This window comes from Arabidopsis thaliana (assembly GCF_000001735.4).
Source record: "Arabidopsis thaliana chromosome 1 sequence".
NCBI lineage: Eukaryota > Viridiplantae > Streptophyta > Magnoliopsida > Brassicales > Brassicaceae > Arabidopsis > Arabidopsis thaliana.
The window spans coordinates 8079178-8094982 of NC_003070.9; the positions used below are offsets into that span (position 1 = coordinate 8079178).

Here is a 15805-nt window from a genome sequence, read left to right on the forward strand (position 1 = left end):
CAAGCATAAACAGCATTATATATGAAATAAATATGAGCCCACCTAAACCCATTAAGGGCCCATTAAGATTGGAGATACTGCTTTTTTAAGAGAGGTCACTTTTTCCACAGTGAAACCCTAAGGAAACTTCGGCAAGCTCCAGAGAAACGAGAGTTCCGTAATCATTTTCTCTTGTTGTTCCTGATCGCGTAGCTCAAGCGAAAAAAATGGCGTCGTTTGATGAAGCACCACCAGGAAACGCCAAGGCCGGTGAGAAGATCTTCAGGACCAAGTGTGCTCAGTGTCACACCGTCGAAGCAGGCGCCGGTCACAAACAAGGTTTTCACTCATCGATCTCTCTCACTCTTGAATTCTATTTCTATGGTTGATTTTCGCAATTTATCTGAATTTTTATCGGGCCTTTGTTTTACATCGCTTTATAATCGATTTGTTCATGTTAATCAAAAATCTCTGATGTGATCTGGTTAACGGATTCTTCGATTAGATCATAGATCTGATCCAATAACCTCGATGTCTTACTCGTGTTTATCCTTAAATCTTCAGCTCAATGCATGTGACGAATTTCTGAGGTTTTTATATACAACTTTTCGCATTTTTGTGGAACTTGATTCTCGAATTCTAAGTAATGATACAACAATGATTTGAGCTAGTTGCGTCACAGATTCTCATTTTTTCTTGAAATTGCGTGAAATTAGAAAACACTGTTGCTCAATGGTTTCTATTGTTTTCGTAGCTTTTGTAGAATGTGATTTGCGTCACATTGTTGCTCAACACTTGACCTTGTTGTTTTAATATAGGACCCAATCTAAACGGTCTATTTGGAAGACAATCTGGTACAACTGCTGGTTACTCTTACTCTGCTGCTAACAAGAACAAAGCTGTGGAATGGGAAGAGAAGGCCTTGTACGATTACTTGCTCAACCCCAAGAAGGTTTGTATAATCATGTCATGATTGTTTCATGAGTTGTTGTTGTTAACATTGAGATTGATGGCCTTTTTATATGATGCAGTACATACCAGGTACCAAGATGGTGTTCCCTGGGCTAAAGAAGCCGCAAGACCGTGCTGATCTCATCGCCTACTTGAAGGAATCTACTGCGCCTAAGTGAATCTGATGGTGGATTGATTCTGAGTTGTTAAGTCTCTCTCAGATGAGGCTTTTTTACTTTGCTATATTCTTTTGCCAAATAAAATCTCAAACTTTTTTTGTTTATCATCAATTACGTTCTTGGTGGGAATTTGGCTGTAATGTGTGCTGAGGCTCACTTTATCGAGTACATTTGATTTTCTGAGGCTCATTTTCCTTTTTTTTGTCTAGAAAGCATTTTCTCACTTATTATTGGTGCTTAAATTTGAAGGACAAAAAAGATTCGAATTATATATCAACTATTAACAATAATGGAGCAATACATTTAACGTTGATACATGATACTCTGTTGGCGTTTTACAAATCCTAGAGAGTCAAAACCATTATCCAATCGCTGGCTTGTTTCCTACTTTGCATCTCTCTTCTCATCATCATCAATATCCTTTATAGCATCCTGCAACACACGGCAAGTAAAAGATATACATGAGACAGATTCATTTCACTTTACATCTTTTAAGTTTCAACCAAATGTGGGACTTTTCTGAGCTTATATGCTACGAAGCTTTGAACCAGTTGGTTTGATATCAGAAGTGGGAGGCAAATATAACGCAGAACAGAGAAAGAAAAGAAGTAAACAAGTATGAGTTTACCTTTGCAAGGCTTGTCACATATGTTCCAGCCAATGCAGTAACCAACAGACCCACCCCGAGAGTTAAAAGCTGGCCGTTTCCTCCAGGCAAGCCAACATTAGATTCTTCTTGCTGAAGCGACATAGACAGAAGATTGTCATTTGATGATTTTATGATGCTTGCCAGAGTCACCATGTATTCACAATTCAACAGGATATCAGACACAGTTTCTACAATTCAAGTTAACTTCCATAAGTTGACTAGCCTCCCTCGTATTGAGTACATGTTTACCATTCGATATCGATCTCCTTTTCATTAAGTCAAAAACAAAACTTTTAGCTGATGATTTTAGCTAGCTTTCTACCCTACACAAGTGCTGATCAACATGAACTTATTGTACACCATAGGCTTGAAATGAGAGAAGATAGGCATGTTTTTGTACAGTTCATTTTTTTGTGTCAAAGTGATATAGAGATTAGATAAAAAGACAACAGAACTCACAATGATTGCTCGTCCAAAAGCCCCGGCGCTGACATAAGCCCAAGAGCCTGGAAGCATACCCAACCAGCTGCAAAAACAGTATGATCCATGAATGAGTATGTAAACTCAGACTATAGCTTATCAAGTTGAAATCTTGTTCTCAAATGCAAAACAAATTGAATCAACTCCTGGTCAAGATTGCTTGAGAGTAAACACCAAGTGGACATTAAGTGCTGGGAACTAATTGACTACTACAACTCAAGTATCAAGCTTCTACAGCGGATATCATAGGGAAATAAGTATAACAAAGTTGCAAGAACACAGACCTTCCTAATACATAAGGCACAAACTTCACAGACGTCAACCCGTACAGGTAATTGCCAAGAGAGAAAGGAAGTAGAGGGCTTAGCCGAAGGAGAGTAACAACTCTAAACCCATTTTCACCAATCGCTTTATCAATGGCGAGGAACTTCTTGTTGTCTTCAACTAACTTAAGGATGCGCTCTCGGGCAAAATATCTAGCAATTAAGAAAGCAACACTAGCAGCCATCTAACACAGGAAAACCAAAATAACATATATCAACATGGGAAGGTCACTTGATGAGATTAAGGATTGTGTTCTTGGGAAGAATAAACTTACAGTTCCACTGATAGAAACTATGATAGTGCCAATGAGTGGACCGAAGAGAAGACCAGCCGACATCGTCAATGGGAGAGCTGGAATGGCTAGTATCTAACACAAATGATTCAAAAAACAAAACCTTGAAACTGGGGTCAATGAAGAGTATAAAAAACATCAAAAGCAGATGAAGAAGTATAAAAAAGCTTGCCTCAAGCCCAGCATAGACGGCAATGAATAACGCATACCCAGCCGTACCATAACCTGTTGTTTGATTCATCAAGAACACAAAACTCCATCAACTTACTTCTATCTAAATGCATCATCAATATCTAAAGGTCTATTCTCACTAAGTTCTATTAGCTTCTATGTATCGAATCGTTACCTTCGATGTAAGTGGAGAATTGAGTAAGGAAAGTATTGATCTGATCCCTGTAGACATATCCAACGCCGGCGAATCCACCAACAGTACCAATCAACAAAACTCCGGCTAAGATAGTACCCTTAATAGCAGCATCACCTTCCGATCCGCCATCATCATCGCTCTCAGACTTAACATCATCTTCGTCGTTTTCATCATTAGTGGATTTAGAATTGAAGAACCACCGGAGACTCTGAGGAGGCGGAGCGGTAGATGGGAGAGACTGTTGCTTCTTCTTCTTGGTTTGCTTTAGGGAAGAGCATGGTTTAAGGAAATGGAATCGTTTGTAGAGTCTAAAGGACGAAGAAGGAGGAGGAGGAGAGCAGAAGCGGGAGTTGCAGGTGAATGGAAGAGAAGAGGAGGAGGAGGATCTGAGAGTCAGACCTAGAGTGAGGCTGCGCATTCTTAAGCAGCTTTAATGGAGATGATGATGATGAAGACGAAGATTGGATTGAAGCAGTGCCATCTCAGTTTGGGCTTTTGGATTGGCGCGGCTTTGTTCTTGCCAAGTATCGTATTTTCGGATGGGCTTCTGGCGATCTAGAGCGCCACGTGTCTATCTGTTCTTAGGATCACGAAATTAAAATTAGTTTTCTTCCAGAAAAAACTACAAATCAAAAATTCAAGAAAATTGAATTTATATCGCATATTCGCATCAAATTTTTTTGCAACCAATTAATTCAGACAAAAAAACAAAATTTTTTTAGAAAATAACATTTTAAGGAACTTGATTTGTTTAGGGCTTAACTTGAAAATTAAGTTTTTGGCTTCAAAAAACAAAAACAAATATTATAATTGAACGATGCTTTAAACGACAGCGTTTAGTGTTTGTTAAGCTGTAATGGTAAGTCAAAATAACTCGAACGTGTCTGACTCTTTACTTTACCGGTAAGCGGCGACACTGATCACCGGAGTTTTTCAATCGCGGTCTTTCTTCTACTTAAATCCGATCACTACCATTGTACATCGTATATCTGGTTTAGGTCATGTCCAAATCTCGGGCAGTTGTGGAGCTCACCGCTCGTTTCGATCTCGGCGGCGACGATAAGATCCGAGCTTTATCTCTCTCACCTATCTCCGATTCTCAAACCCTAGTATACCTCGGAACCTACTCCGGATCTCTGATTCTCCTATCTCTCGACACTTTAACTAATACCGTCTCGCGTCTCGCAAGTGTATCGCTGAGCCCTTCTCCTGTTGAGTCTATCTTTGTACTCGGCGAGGAAAGAGGGAGAGTTCTAGCTCTCTGCAATGGTTACTTGTTCTTATTGGATTCGCTTCTTTCTCAACCAGCTAAGAGATTGGGTGGTTTATTGAAAGGGATCAATGTGATTGCTAAGAGAGTAAGAGGACGTGATTCGTCGAGTACTGACTTGTTGCCTTCTGAGATTTCAACGGATTCTAGCTCGAGTAAGAAGTTTCTTCAGTTGCTTGGTGCTGGGAATCTTGTGAGTGATGTTAGAGGTAATGATTCTAGACATGAGAGAGTCCAACAAGGTCACTATGTTTTCGCTGTTGCTATTGGTGAGAGAATGTTGCTGATTGAACTTCAATGTGCTGAAAAAGAAGGATTAAGTGGTTCCTTTGTTGTTTTGAAAGAGATTCTGGGAATTGGTGGGATCAAAACTTTGGTTTGGCTTGATGATTATGTTATTGCGGGAACTGTTAAAGGTTATAGTTTGATCTCGTGTGTCACTGGTCTAAGTGGGGTTATTTTCACATTGCCTGATGTTTCTGGACCGCCGCTGCTTAAATTGCTCTGTAAAGAGTGGAAAGTGTTGTTGTTGGTGGACAATGTTGGAGTTGTTGTGGACACAAATGGTCAGCCTATTGGAGGGAGCCTTGTGTTTCGGAGGAGGCCTGATTCTGTTGGAGAATTGTCTTTCTACTTGGTGACTGTTGGAGATGGAAAAATGGAAATACATCAGAAGAAGTCTGGTGCTTGTGTTCAATCAGTTAGTTTTGGTCCTCAAGGATGTGGGCCTTCACTTTTGGCCGCAGATGAGGCAGGAGACGGAAACCTTTTGGTTGTCACTACCTTGTCAAAGGTGTTTATCCTGATAATGGCTATCTTCATTTCTTTGGAGTATATCTTGTTAATAAAATAGTCAAGAATTTTTTGTTGACTCTTTCATTGTGATGTTTCAGCTTATTTTTTATCGGAGAGTGCCTTATGAAGAACAGATTAAAGACCTCTTGAGGAAAAAGAGATATAGAGAAACCATCTCCTTGGTGGAGGAACTTGACTCACAGGGGGAAATTTCGAAAGACATGCTTTCGTTTCTTCATGCTCAAATAGGGTATCTACTGCTTTTTGATTTGCGCTTTGAGGAAGCTGTGAATCAATTTTTGAAGTCAGAAAAAATGGAACCTTCTGAAGTTTTTCCTTTTATCATGCGGGATCCTAATCGCTGGTCTTTGGTGGTATAATTTTTTTTCCTGTCAGCTGGTTTTTAATTATATACTCTAATTTGTTTCTAAAAATTGACTGATTATCAACCACAGTTCATTATTTTCCTTACTCAAGGCATTGCCTGACTTGTAGCGAACCCGAACTTTATGATGTCTTAAGCCTTGTCCAGCTGCACTCTGCTTAACTAAAATTTTTGCTTGGTTTCAGGTTCCAAGAAACAGATACTGGGGACTGCATCCTCCCCCAGCTCCTTTCGAAGATGTTGTAGATAATGGGCTGATGGCCATCCAGAGAGCCAATTTTCTTAGAAAAGCAGGAATGGACACTCCGGTTGACGAAGAGTTTTTCTCAGATCCCCCTAGTAGAGCTGATTTACTGGATTCAGCAATTAAAAACATAACCAGGTGATACAATTACACTTTTTATGTATATTGTTTTCCTCTACAGCTTTTGTAGATATCCCTGTTCTCTGTGGTCTGAGTTGGCATATAATGAGATAACGTTACATGTTACGACAGGTACCTCGAGATATCACGTGAGAAGGGCTTAACTCTCCCAGTGAGGGAGGGAATAGACACGCTTCTAATGCTTCTTTACAGAGCATTAAACCGTGTTGAAGATATGGAGAATCTTGCATCTTCCGGTAATAACTGTGTTGTGGTATGTGTTTTTAGTTAATATAATTTACGCATTCATAATTTCATAACATCAAATCGATAGGTGGCACCACAAACTAATAACTGAAAGATGTTAGAAACCTGTAATTCGGACTAGTAAATCTATTCTTTGACAGAACTATTTAAGCAAGATAGCTAGAGATTGGTTAAAAAGGAGAAGAAAACAAATTTTCAGTCTAGGTGCGTTTTTGTATGCATGTACTTTGTACCAAAGTACCAGTTTTGCAGTTATTTAGCTGAGTCTCAGTGTAGTAAAGCACTGTATTTGAAAGCAGTATATCAATGACATTCATTTAGGATGCTGACTTTCCCCCGAACAAAGTCCCTAAAGTTACATCGTAGCACTGTTAACTGGAAAATATTAGCTGTAGTACTTTAGGATTCATCTGGATGTACGACGTGGAAATTACGTTTTTTTGGATCCTTAGAAATTTAATACATAGAAAAACAAAGAGCTTGTTGTCAGATGGTTGCCTGAGGGAGGACTTTACAACTTGTGTGGACGATGCAGGAGGAGTTGGAGACTCTTCTAACTGAATCTGGACACTTACGGACACTTGCATTCCTCTATGCAACTAAGGGGATGGGTGCGAAGGCTCTTGCTATTTGGCGTCTCTTTACGAAGAATTATTCATCTGGTCTATGGCAAGACTCAGATGACTTGGTACCCTATTTACACGATAACGAGCTCATTAGGTTATCTGGTAAAGAGGCTGCTGCCGCAGAAGCAGCCAGAATTCTTGAGGAACCCTGTGATCCAGAACTGGCATTGCAGCATCTTAGTTGGGTATGACATATATATGATATAACTCCCAAGTTGTTGTAACTTTGTACAATAAAGATTTGCATCTTGTGAGTTTAATTGATGATTTTGGATGTATCATTTTTAGATTGCAGATGTAAACCCATTGTTTGCTATCCAAGTCTTGACGTCAGATAAAAGGACAGAAGAGCTTTCGCCAGGTGGGAATCAGGGTTAACAGGGCATTTGAGTTTGATTGTGAGTCAGATGTTGATCTCTATTCGTTCTGTTTAGAAACATTTTGCCAACTGCTTCGTAGGTTTTGAATTGTGATTTATTCTGGACTCGTATTGATGAAATATGGCTTAGCTGAAGTCTGAGGTGACTAATTTAATGCAAGAAGTCTAAGGCTGCTTTAGGTTTAGGAAACATAATCTTATCCGTGCATATATTCTCATGTCTCTAGTGTGCTGTTCATCAATATAGTTAAGATTAAGATTAATATAGGCATCTGTTCCAGAATTGCTGTAAAAAAACTTACATAGTTCAATTTTTTTTCTTCGCCTTTGGGTTATTGAATGGCATATGATATTATGTGTATAATGGTCGATTAAATACTTAAAGTCTTGATTGATGTAAGGGTCTGTGTTTCTTAATCTTATTGCAGAGCAAGTGATCCAAGCTATTGATCCCAAAAAGGTTGAAATCATACAGAGGTATAGTTACTAACCGTATAAATAAATTTCACCCAGTTGAATTTTAGTAAAACCTTACTAGTAAGAGGAAAGTCCACCAGAGTTTGTTGTAGCGAAGTTGGGAAAATTCTAAAACTTTTTTCTTGCTGACCTTATATACTGGCCAGGTACTTCCAATGGTTGATTGAGGAAAGAGACTACACTGACCCGCAGCTGCATACATCGTATGCTCTCTCACTTGCCAGATCAGCACTTGAGTGTGTTGAAGTTCAAAATGGTATCCAAGAAGCTGATGTTCCAAATGGTAGTGAGGCACATGATAGCAATGTTGGAAGTATTTCTTTGTTTGAAGTTGACGTACGAGAAAGATTGCAGGCCTTTTTGCAGTCTTCAGATCTATATGATCCTGAAGAAATCTTGGAATTGGTAGAAGGATCAGAACTGTGGTTGGAAAAGGTTTGTCTGTCAAATTTGTTTCCTTCGATTTTGAATGGTTCTTAAAAAGTGTCATTTAGATGTGTATGCGCACATAGGATGCTTCATGATTATGTTGGTGCACCGATTTTTTATTCAATGGATTTTTTACTGTCAAAATTATGTGTGTTTGCCCATTTGTCATGTGTAATTTTTTTTTATTTGATAGGCAATCCTATACCGAAGGATTGGGAAGGAGACATTGGTCCTCCAAATTCTTGCTCTGTAAGTTGATTTAAATACCAAGAAGTGATAAAGAACAAAACTGAATTGTCTATCTGATTGTGTGAGCAAATATAGTTTATTTTATTGTGAATTTGAATGTGGTTACTGATAAGATCTTCTCTGGTTGGGCGCCAGGAAGCTTGAGGATTGTGCAGCTGCAGAGCAATATTGTGTAGAGATTGGAAGACCAGATGCATTTATGCAGTAGGTTCTTTTCCTTCATTTCGTTACTTATTGTGAATGCCATTGTATGATCTTTTTTCCTTGTGAAATCCCTTTAAACAAAAAGTTTATCTTAGGTTGCTTGATATGTACCTGGATCCTCAAAATGGTAAAGAACCTATGTTCAAGGCTGCTGTTCGTCTGCTCCACAACCACGGGGAATCCCTTGATCCTTTGCAAGTATTGGACGTAAGAAACCCAGTCCTCCTCCATATGTGAAAAAGACACTGATATTGCCTCTTATCCTACAGCTTTTTCATTTGGTAGTTGTTTGATGATAGAGCTGATATCTTTTTTTATATGCAGAAATTGTCTCCTGATATGCCCTTAAAACTGGCATCAGATACAATTTTGAGAATGCTGAGGGCTCGGGTTCATCATCATCGTCAAGGCCAGGTAAAAATTCACAACCCCTACCAATTGTGTGTTTTTAGTTGTCAAATTTGCCATGTGTAACAGTAATATGTACATTTAAATGCTAAGAAGAGATAATTATTGAAAGTAGCATAGATAAACTTATCAAAAAGTTGTTACTCTGTTAAAAGTGCCTTCAATCTGTATGTGGTGTGGGTATAGCTTTAGTGTCTGAATGCTCTGAATTCAATTGTTACAGATCGTACACAATATCTCTCGTGCATTGGATGTAGACTCGAGGTTAGCAAGATTAGAAGAAAGATCACGTCACATGCAGATAAATGATGAGAGCCTCTGTGATTCCTGCTATGCCCGTCTGGGAACTAAATTATTTGCTATGTACCCCGACGATACCATTGTCTGTTACAAGGTTAGTCCCCCGCTTACAATATAATTCTGTTGCATGCTATATCCAAATTCATTAGGGATTAAGTATATCTTTCTTGCACGGTTTCTTTTCTCTGAGGGTATTTTTGTTGTTCCTCTTCCTTCTTCTCAGTGTTACCGACGCCTGGGTGAATCAAAGTCAGTAACAGGCCGCGACTTCAAACGAGATGTTCTGATAAAACCCGGTTGGTTAGTTAACCGGTAGCAGAAGAAGCCCATCTTGTTCCGCATCAATTGGCTTTTTTTCACTTGACCTCTAACCCTCACAAACACAGAGTTGGTACAGTACATACAGCAGCTCACGCAGTTTCCCTTGCTACAAATAATGAAGAACATAAGGATCTCCGTTCGATCGCCATAGCTTCATCAAGCTCGTCTCTAGACTTGTGTAGAGAGATTCGAATCGGCAACATTTCAAAAGTTCTTCATCTTACTGTAAATGGTGGAAGGCATCGTGTAGTTCTATAGGCATTTTCGCCTTTGAGACAGTTAAACATGGACAAATGTAACTATGGGTTCCTCTAATACCTTGTTGTAGTCTCACTTTAGCTTATTTATGTAATACTTTCTTCTCAAGACGAAGGACTCGTTTCGCTAATAATTAAAAATAATAAATTATAAAAACCAGAAAAACGAGTAAAAAAAGCAGAGAAGAAAAATCAAACATACATACACACAAGTCTCGCTAAGAGAAGGTCTTGGGAAGAAGACGATTCGTCGATTCAGGTTTCTGCTATCATCTTCCTCTTCGGGACACAGTTTCCCTTTTCCTTTCTTCGTCGGAATCGCTTCTCTTCACTCACCGGTTGGAGAAACAGTTAAATTCTGACAAAAAAAAATGTCGATTAATATGAGAACGCTAACGCAAGCACTAGCCAAAACGGCTGCAGTGATTGAGAAGACGGTTCAAACCACAGTCCAGGAGGTTACAGGTCCCAAACCTCTACAAGACTACGAGCTTCTCGATCAGATCGGTTCCGGTGGTCCTGGTCTCGCTTGGAAGCTTTACTCCGCCAAGGCACGTGACTCCACGCGGCCTCAGCAGTATCCAACAGTTTGCGTCTGGGTGCTTGATAAGCGCGCTTTATCTGAGGCTCGTGCTAGGGCGGGATTATCTAAAGCTGCTGAAGATGCGTTTCTCGATTTGATTCGTGCTGATTCGGGGAAGCTTGTGCGGTTGAGACATCCCGGTGTGGTTCATGTTGTTCAGGCGCTTGATGAGAATAAGAATGCTATGGCTATGGTTACGGAGCCGCTCTTCGCATCCGTGGCTAATGCGCTTGGGAATGTGGAAAATGTTGATAACGTTCCCAAAGATCTTAAGTCCATGGTGCGTTAGAATTTGAGCAATTGAGTGAGCAAATGGAAGATAGTTTACTGTTTCTTATAATTGTTGTAGGAGATGAGCTTGTTGGAGGTGAAGCATGGTCTTCTCCAAATTGCAGAGACATTGAACTTTCTTCATAATAACGCCCATCTTATTCATCGTGCTGTATCTCCGGAGGTTGCTTTTCGAAATTTATAGTCAATGCTTGTTCATCTTCCTTGAAGCTGTTTTGGTTTATGTACAACTTCATTTGCAGAACGTTTTTATTACTTCGGCTGGTTCCTGGAAGCTTGCCGGATTTGGCTTTGCTATTTCACAAGCACAGGATGGGAATTTGGATAACTTGCAATCATTCCACTACTCTGTGGGTACTTAAACTTATGAATTATGATCGATTACTAGATTGGCATACAACTTTTTTGATTCAACTCTGGTATCTAGATGAATATCCTATGCATGGATCTATGCAGGAATATGATGTTGAGGACTCAATCCTGCCACTCCAACCATCTTTAAATTATACTGCACCTGAATTGGTGCGGAGCAAAACTTCTTCGGCTGGAGTTTCTTCAGATATTTTTAGTTTCGGATGCCTCACTTATCATTTAGTGGCACGGAAACCATTGTTTGATTGTCATAACAATGTCAAGATGGTATTGCTAAAACCCAAGCTCATTAGTATCTGTTTTAGATGTCTTTACATATTGTCCTGTAGAAAGTGGTATAATATCTGTTCTTGCCGTCACTGATGATGGTTACCTTGCAATTTTTTTGCAGTACATGAACACATTGAACTATTTAACAAATGAAACTTTCTCATCTATACCCTCGGACTTGGTATCTGATTTACAACGGATGCTATCAATGAACGAGTCATATAGACCAACAGCTTTAGATTTCACAGGTAGGAATACTGAGCTTCATGTGGTTTGATTATTTCTTGTGACAAACTTTACCTCCTTGCTTGTTACACTTATATCTTGAACTTGAACTTTCACCTGCAGGATCTAGTTTTTTCCGAAGCGACACTAGGTTGCGTGCCCTCCGTTTCCTTGATCATATGCTTGTATGTATATTAAATTTTAATCATCGTTTCAGACAGACGTGATTTTGATAGTTGGAAACATATAAAACCTTTGGGGCATTTTTTTATTTATTGCAGGAGAGAGACAACATGCAGAAGTCTGAGTTCTTAAAAGCATTATCAGATATGTGGAAAGACTTTGATTCTCGTGTATTACGGTATAAGGTAGTCACTTTCTGGATTCTTTTGCGTATTCTGTTACTTAACAGAAAACAAATCAGTTACTCAAGTGATTTGCCTAGTAACAACTAATCAAACCAGGTTTTGTCAAGCAGGTGCTTCCTCCTCTTTGTGCTGAACTTAGGAATTTGGTTATGCAACCAGTGATTCTTCCCATGGTTCTAACTATAGCAGAGTCTCAGGTGCTTTTTCTAATCTTAAGTACTTACATTTCGTCAATCAGATCGTATTCTATTGGAGGTTTACAGATACCAGTGATTCTATATAAAATTTGTTTTTCTTATTACTTGTGTTATATGACCTATCACATGCACATATACTTAGACCTGATTATTTCAGTTGTACATATGGTGATTGCACAAATAAATACCGGCATTATCAACCTGTCATGTGTTACTTGGAAGTTGCATTGATCTTGGACAAGAATTTCTTTTAGATCTTTACTCATGCTTTAATGATGCTTGAGACCTTAAATAATGATTTGCAGGATAAAAATGACTTTGAGTTGACAACGCTCCCAGCCCTTGTTCCTGTCTTAAGTACTGCTACGGGTGATACATTACTGTTGCTTATAAAGCGTGCAGAGCTAATTATTAACAAGGTAAATCTCTAACCAATATGTATGCATAACTAAAAGTCTAAAACTATGTGATGTATGCATAACTGGAACTATGTTTTTGAACCCTGCGTATTTAGTGTCTGCTAAATTCTACCGATTTGACACAATGGGATAGGGTAAATGAATAAAAGTGCAAAGTATAGTTACTTATCTATGACTTATCTGGTGCCATTACTTATAATTTTAAATAATTGGTAGTCCCACACATGAATCCTTATGCTTTCTTACACCAATAACCTTCATTTTCTTAAAGCTGACACATATTTCTCTCTTGACTTCTATTGCTAACTGCTAATTGCTTCTTTGCTACAATTCTAAATATGCTTAAAATGGTATCACTTTTCTCTTATTCATTTATTATCTTACTCCCTCGGCCCTCAGATCTTTACTATTGTGTTTTTGTATAAATTTGTAGACTAATGCAGAGCATCTTGTATCACATGTCCTCCCTTTGCTTCTCCGAGCCTACAATGATAATGATGTCCGGATACAGGAGGAAGTTCTGAAAAGATCTACATCTGTTGCTAAACAACTCGATGGTCAGGTAATGCTTGATACTTTATTTTATATTTTTTTTGGATGATTTTTATCTGAATTGATGATATAAGCTTCAGGATTGATGTGTGCCTTACACAAGCTTACTGTCACATGCTTTTTAATTTTGGCTCTGCAAAGTTATTCCATTTGTCGTATGGGTGAGTCAGTTCAGTTCTTATTTATTTTAACTTGCCATTGCAGGTTGTAAGGCAAGCAATTTTGCCTCGTGTTCATGGCTTGGCTCTCAAAACCACAGTTGCTGCCGTATGTTAGCCTTGATTTGTTCAATTTTTATGTCTTTTGAGAAATACATTGATAAAATGAAGAGCTCCTCTAAATAAAGTTTTGAGTAGAACGTCTTGTGGTGCAGGTCAGAGTAAATGCTTTGCTTTGCTTAGCAGAGCTGGTTCAAACACTTGATAAACTCGCTGTTACTGAAATTCTGCAAACAATTCAACGCTGTACTGCTGTTGATCGTTCTGCACCGACCCTTATGTGTACTCTTGCAATCGCAAACGCAATTCTCAAGCAGGTAGGTAAAAGTAGTTTACTTTCTCAATAATATTAGATGTTTGAAAATCTTAATTTTCAATATTTTTCATAGTGCCTTCTCCATCATTTCTTTCTAGTATGGAGTTGAATTCACTTCAGAACACGTACTTCCCCTGATTATACCACTTCTCACTGCCCAACAATTGAATGTCCAACAGTTTGCCAAATATATTCTATTTGTCAAAGATATTCTCAGGTATACCTCCGACCAATCCTGTCCTGTTTCCAAGTTCTTATTCCCCTTATAACTGCATACTGTTGTAATTGTTTTCAACATCTGGTTTGTCTATCCTCTGGTCACTGAACAGGAAAATAGAGGAAAAAAGAGGAGTTACCGTAAATGATTCTGGAGTCCCAGAAGTAAAACCAGGCTGTGTGGCGGATGGGCTTCAGTTTCAAACACCAACCAAAAAAACTGAAAAGGTTGCTTCTGCAGCAAAGAACAGTCCAGCATGGGATGAAGATTGGGCCCTCCCGACCAAAATTTCTGCTCCAAGAGATCCTGGACCCGCAAACTCTCCTCAGTTTAACAATTCTACAGTTCAGTCACAGTCATCGAACCGGACATCAGTACCAACAACATGCCCTGCAGTTGACCTAGAGTGGCCTCCAAGACAATCTTTCAATGCCACTGCTCAGCCAGCTAATGATGAGACTCGGATAAACGCAGCAGGAACACCAACAACTCCGAGTTTTGATGAACTAGACCCTTTTGCTAACTGGCCACCACGGCCCAACAGTGCTTCCACTGCCTCTGGCGGTTTCCATAACAGTACTACCACTCAACCTCCAATCAACAACAGCGGTTCTGGTTTGAGAAACAATTTAACAGACGGTAGGCAGTTTCAGACAACTAACAACGACTTCTGGGCCTTTGGTAATGCCTCCCTCTCTTCTATGAAATCACAGCAAGAGACTTCGGGTATCAGGGCAAGTAACGCAGATCCTTTGACCTCTTTTGGGATTCAGAATCAGAACCAAGGAATGCCGTCTTTTGGAAGCAGTTCATATGGTAACCAGAAGCCGCAAGCAGACATCAGCTCCATATTCAGTTCAAGCAGAACAGAGCAATCTGCGATGAAACTCGCACCACCGCCTTCAATAGCTGTGGGAAGAGGAAGGGGAAGGGGTAGAAGTGGGACATCTATCTCTAAGCCAAATGGTTCAAAGCAGCAACAAACCGAACAGCCATCTTTGTTAGATCTATTGTGAATCTAGCTTTTGGTGAGACATTGAGGTAAAAGACAGTACCTGTGAGAAAACAGACGCATGTGCTCATTGTTTTCTTCATTAGTCATTCTAATCTCGTCTGTGATTTATCATAGAGCCTCTGTGCAGTGCAATGGATAGGAGATCTTAATTGTTTTCATCAACATAGTGTATATATCTCTTCCAGTTTGGAATATGTTCCAGAAAAGAATCATTGATTACTCGTTGTACATAATATCTCCTTCTAAATTGATGATTTATAGTTATGTATAACATGTTTTGCAAGAGATTTGAAATCTTCTTATGTATCAATTCAATGCTTGTACCCTTTTTTTATCCCTCGAGTTCTTAAGGTACTTAGTCCCTAGTGATTAACCAAATTAGCCAGCATATTTCTTTTAGAACATATATCATTTTAGAAAATATGTTACTAAACGATATGTTTGGGCCTTTGATGATGAAAAAGCTAAGAACGATTTTCTTTTGGTATGAAATGTTTGTTATTACTATTCCCTTTAGTATTTACCAAAGACTTCGCAGGGGGTGAAAAAAAGGATCAACCTGATGTTATCATATTACACGTGAATCTCCCAGATCGAGATTTTGCTACAAGAATCAAGAAATATTATGTAGGGATTCGTTGTGGAACGAGAGAAAGTGTGTTTTGTTTGCTTAACTTTAAATCTCAGTTTTCTTATAAACTTTTTATAGCCGTCTTTTATGCAAAACCCCTTGAGTTTTTCATGCCTTAACTTGTGAATCGTGATAGAGTAAGAAGATTATGGATATTGTTAAGTGTTAATTAAGATCAA

The 15805-nt window shown here is 39.0% G+C and overlaps 4 protein-coding genes and 2 long non-coding RNA genes across 11 annotated transcripts; 4 read left to right on the top strand and 2 right to left on the bottom strand.

The window, feature by feature from the left end:
• The first annotated feature begins 109 nt into the window (after positions 1 to 109).
• On the top strand, positions 110 to 1397 carry CYTC-1 (CYTOCHROME C-1). 2 transcript variants are annotated; one of them, NM_001123861.1, is made up of 3 exons: positions 110 to 318; positions 798 to 935; positions 1011 to 1397. In NM_001123861.1, the coding sequence occupies exons 1-3, from the start codon at positions 207 to 209 to the stop codon at positions 1067 to 1069; spliced, it is 309 nt and encodes a 102-aa protein (NP_001117333.1). In that variant the 5' UTR covers positions 110 to 206; the 3' UTR covers positions 1070 to 1397. The 2 variants fall into 2 exon arrangements, with proteins under 2 accessions (NP_001117333.1, NP_173697.1); NM_102130.4 differs by having other exon boundaries at positions 798 to 931.
• AT1G05773 lies at positions 335 to 818 on the bottom strand. Its single transcript, NR_138960.1, has one exon. It is a non-coding gene; the product is annotated as an other RNA (long non-coding RNA).
• On the bottom strand, positions 1305 to 3705 carry AT1G22850 (SNARE associated Golgi protein family; the record flags this gene model as incomplete). Of its 2 annotated transcripts, NM_102131.5 has the most annotated exons (7): positions 3201 to 3705; positions 3027 to 3079; positions 2837 to 2929; positions 2523 to 2746; positions 2218 to 2284; positions 1738 to 1848; positions 1305 to 1541 (listed from the first exon to the last, which is right to left on the bottom strand). In NM_102131.5, the coding sequence occupies exons 1-7, from the start codon at positions 3637 to 3639 to the stop codon at positions 1494 to 1496; spliced, it is 1035 nt and encodes a 344-aa protein (NP_564182.1). In that variant the 5' UTR covers positions 3640 to 3705. The 2 variants fall into 2 exon arrangements, with proteins under 2 accessions (NP_564182.1, NP_001322655.1); NM_001332560.1 differs by lacking the exons at positions 1305 to 1541; positions 1738 to 1848 and adding an exon at positions 2004 to 2024 and having other exon boundaries at positions 3201 to 3698.
• Positions 1521 to 1760, top strand: AT1G05777. Its single transcript, NR_138961.1, has one exon. It is a non-coding gene; the product is annotated as an other RNA (long non-coding RNA).
• Positions 3706 to 4006: 301 nt separating the features above from the next.
• AT1G22860 (Vacuolar sorting protein 39) lies at positions 4007 to 10096 on the top strand. Its single transcript, NM_001332561.1, has 14 exons — positions 4007 to 5284; positions 5385 to 5660; positions 5857 to 6053; positions 6168 to 6309; positions 6838 to 7113; positions 7217 to 7289; positions 7736 to 7784; positions 7931 to 8219; positions 8407 to 8462; positions 8598 to 8666; positions 8762 to 8873; positions 8991 to 9080; positions 9298 to 9468; positions 9598 to 10096. The coding sequence occupies exons 1-14, from the start codon at positions 4223 to 4225 to the stop codon at positions 9688 to 9690; spliced, it is 2955 nt and encodes a 984-aa protein (NP_001319063.1). The 5' UTR covers positions 4007 to 4222; the 3' UTR covers positions 9691 to 10096.
• On the top strand, positions 10090 to 15328 carry AT1G22870 (kinase family with ARM repeat domain-containing protein). 4 transcript variants are annotated; one of them, NM_001332564.1, is made up of 15 exons: positions 10144 to 10815; positions 10885 to 10989; positions 11069 to 11176; positions 11283 to 11465; positions 11590 to 11716; positions 11817 to 11878; positions 11975 to 12061; positions 12172 to 12258; positions 12564 to 12677; positions 13111 to 13239; positions 13434 to 13496; positions 13603 to 13764; positions 13862 to 13980; positions 14093 to 14661; positions 14754 to 15280. In NM_001332564.1, exons 1-15 carry the CDS (start codon positions 10324 to 10326, stop codon positions 14798 to 14800), a joined length of 2454 nt encoding a protein of 817 aa, NP_001322533.1. In that variant the 5' UTR covers positions 10144 to 10323; the 3' UTR covers positions 14801 to 15280. The 4 variants fall into 4 exon arrangements, with proteins under 4 accessions (NP_173700.2, NP_001322535.1, NP_001322534.1 ...); NM_102133.3 differs by having other exon boundaries at positions 10090 to 10815; positions 14093 to 15328; NM_001332562.1 differs by having other exon boundaries at positions 10133 to 10815; positions 11069 to 11180; positions 14093 to 15328.
• The last annotated feature ends 477 nt before the right edge of the window (positions 15329 to 15805 follow it).

Excerpts from the sequence above, each read along its gene's own strand:
- CYTC-1 (NM_102130.4), top strand. The coding sequence starts at position 207 with ATGGCGTCGTTTGATGAAGCACCACCAGGAAACGCCAAGGCCGGTGAG. Across the intron at positions 319-797 it reads AGGCGCCGGTCACAAACAAG|GACCCAATCTAAACGGTCTA; the intron begins GTTTTCACTCAT and ends GTTTTAATATAG. Across the intron at positions 932-1,010 it reads ACTTGCTCAACCCCAAGAAG|TACATACCAGGTACCAAGAT; the intron begins GTTTGTATAATC and ends TATATGATGCAG.
- AT1G22860 (NM_001332561.1), top strand. The coding sequence starts at position 4,223 with ATGTCCAAATCTCGGGCAGTTGTGGAGCTCACCGCTCGTTTCGATCTC. Across the intron at positions 5,661-5,856 it reads CTAATCGCTGGTCTTTGGTG|GTTCCAAGAAACAGATACTG; the intron begins GTATAATTTTTT and ends GCTTGGTTTCAG. Across the intron at positions 9,469-9,597 it reads ATACCATTGTCTGTTACAAG|TGTTACCGACGCCTGGGTGA; the intron begins GTTAGTCCCCCG and ends CCTTCTTCTCAG.
- AT1G22870 (NM_102133.3), top strand. The coding sequence starts at position 10,324 with ATGTCGATTAATATGAGAACGCTAACGCAAGCACTAGCCAAAACGGCT. Across the intron at positions 11,466-11,589 it reads GTCATAACAATGTCAAGATG|TACATGAACACATTGAACTA; the intron begins GTATTGCTAAAA and ends ATTTTTTTGCAG. Across the intron at positions 12,259-12,563 it reads TAACTATAGCAGAGTCTCAG|GATAAAAATGACTTTGAGTT; the intron begins GTGCTTTTTCTA and ends AATGATTTGCAG.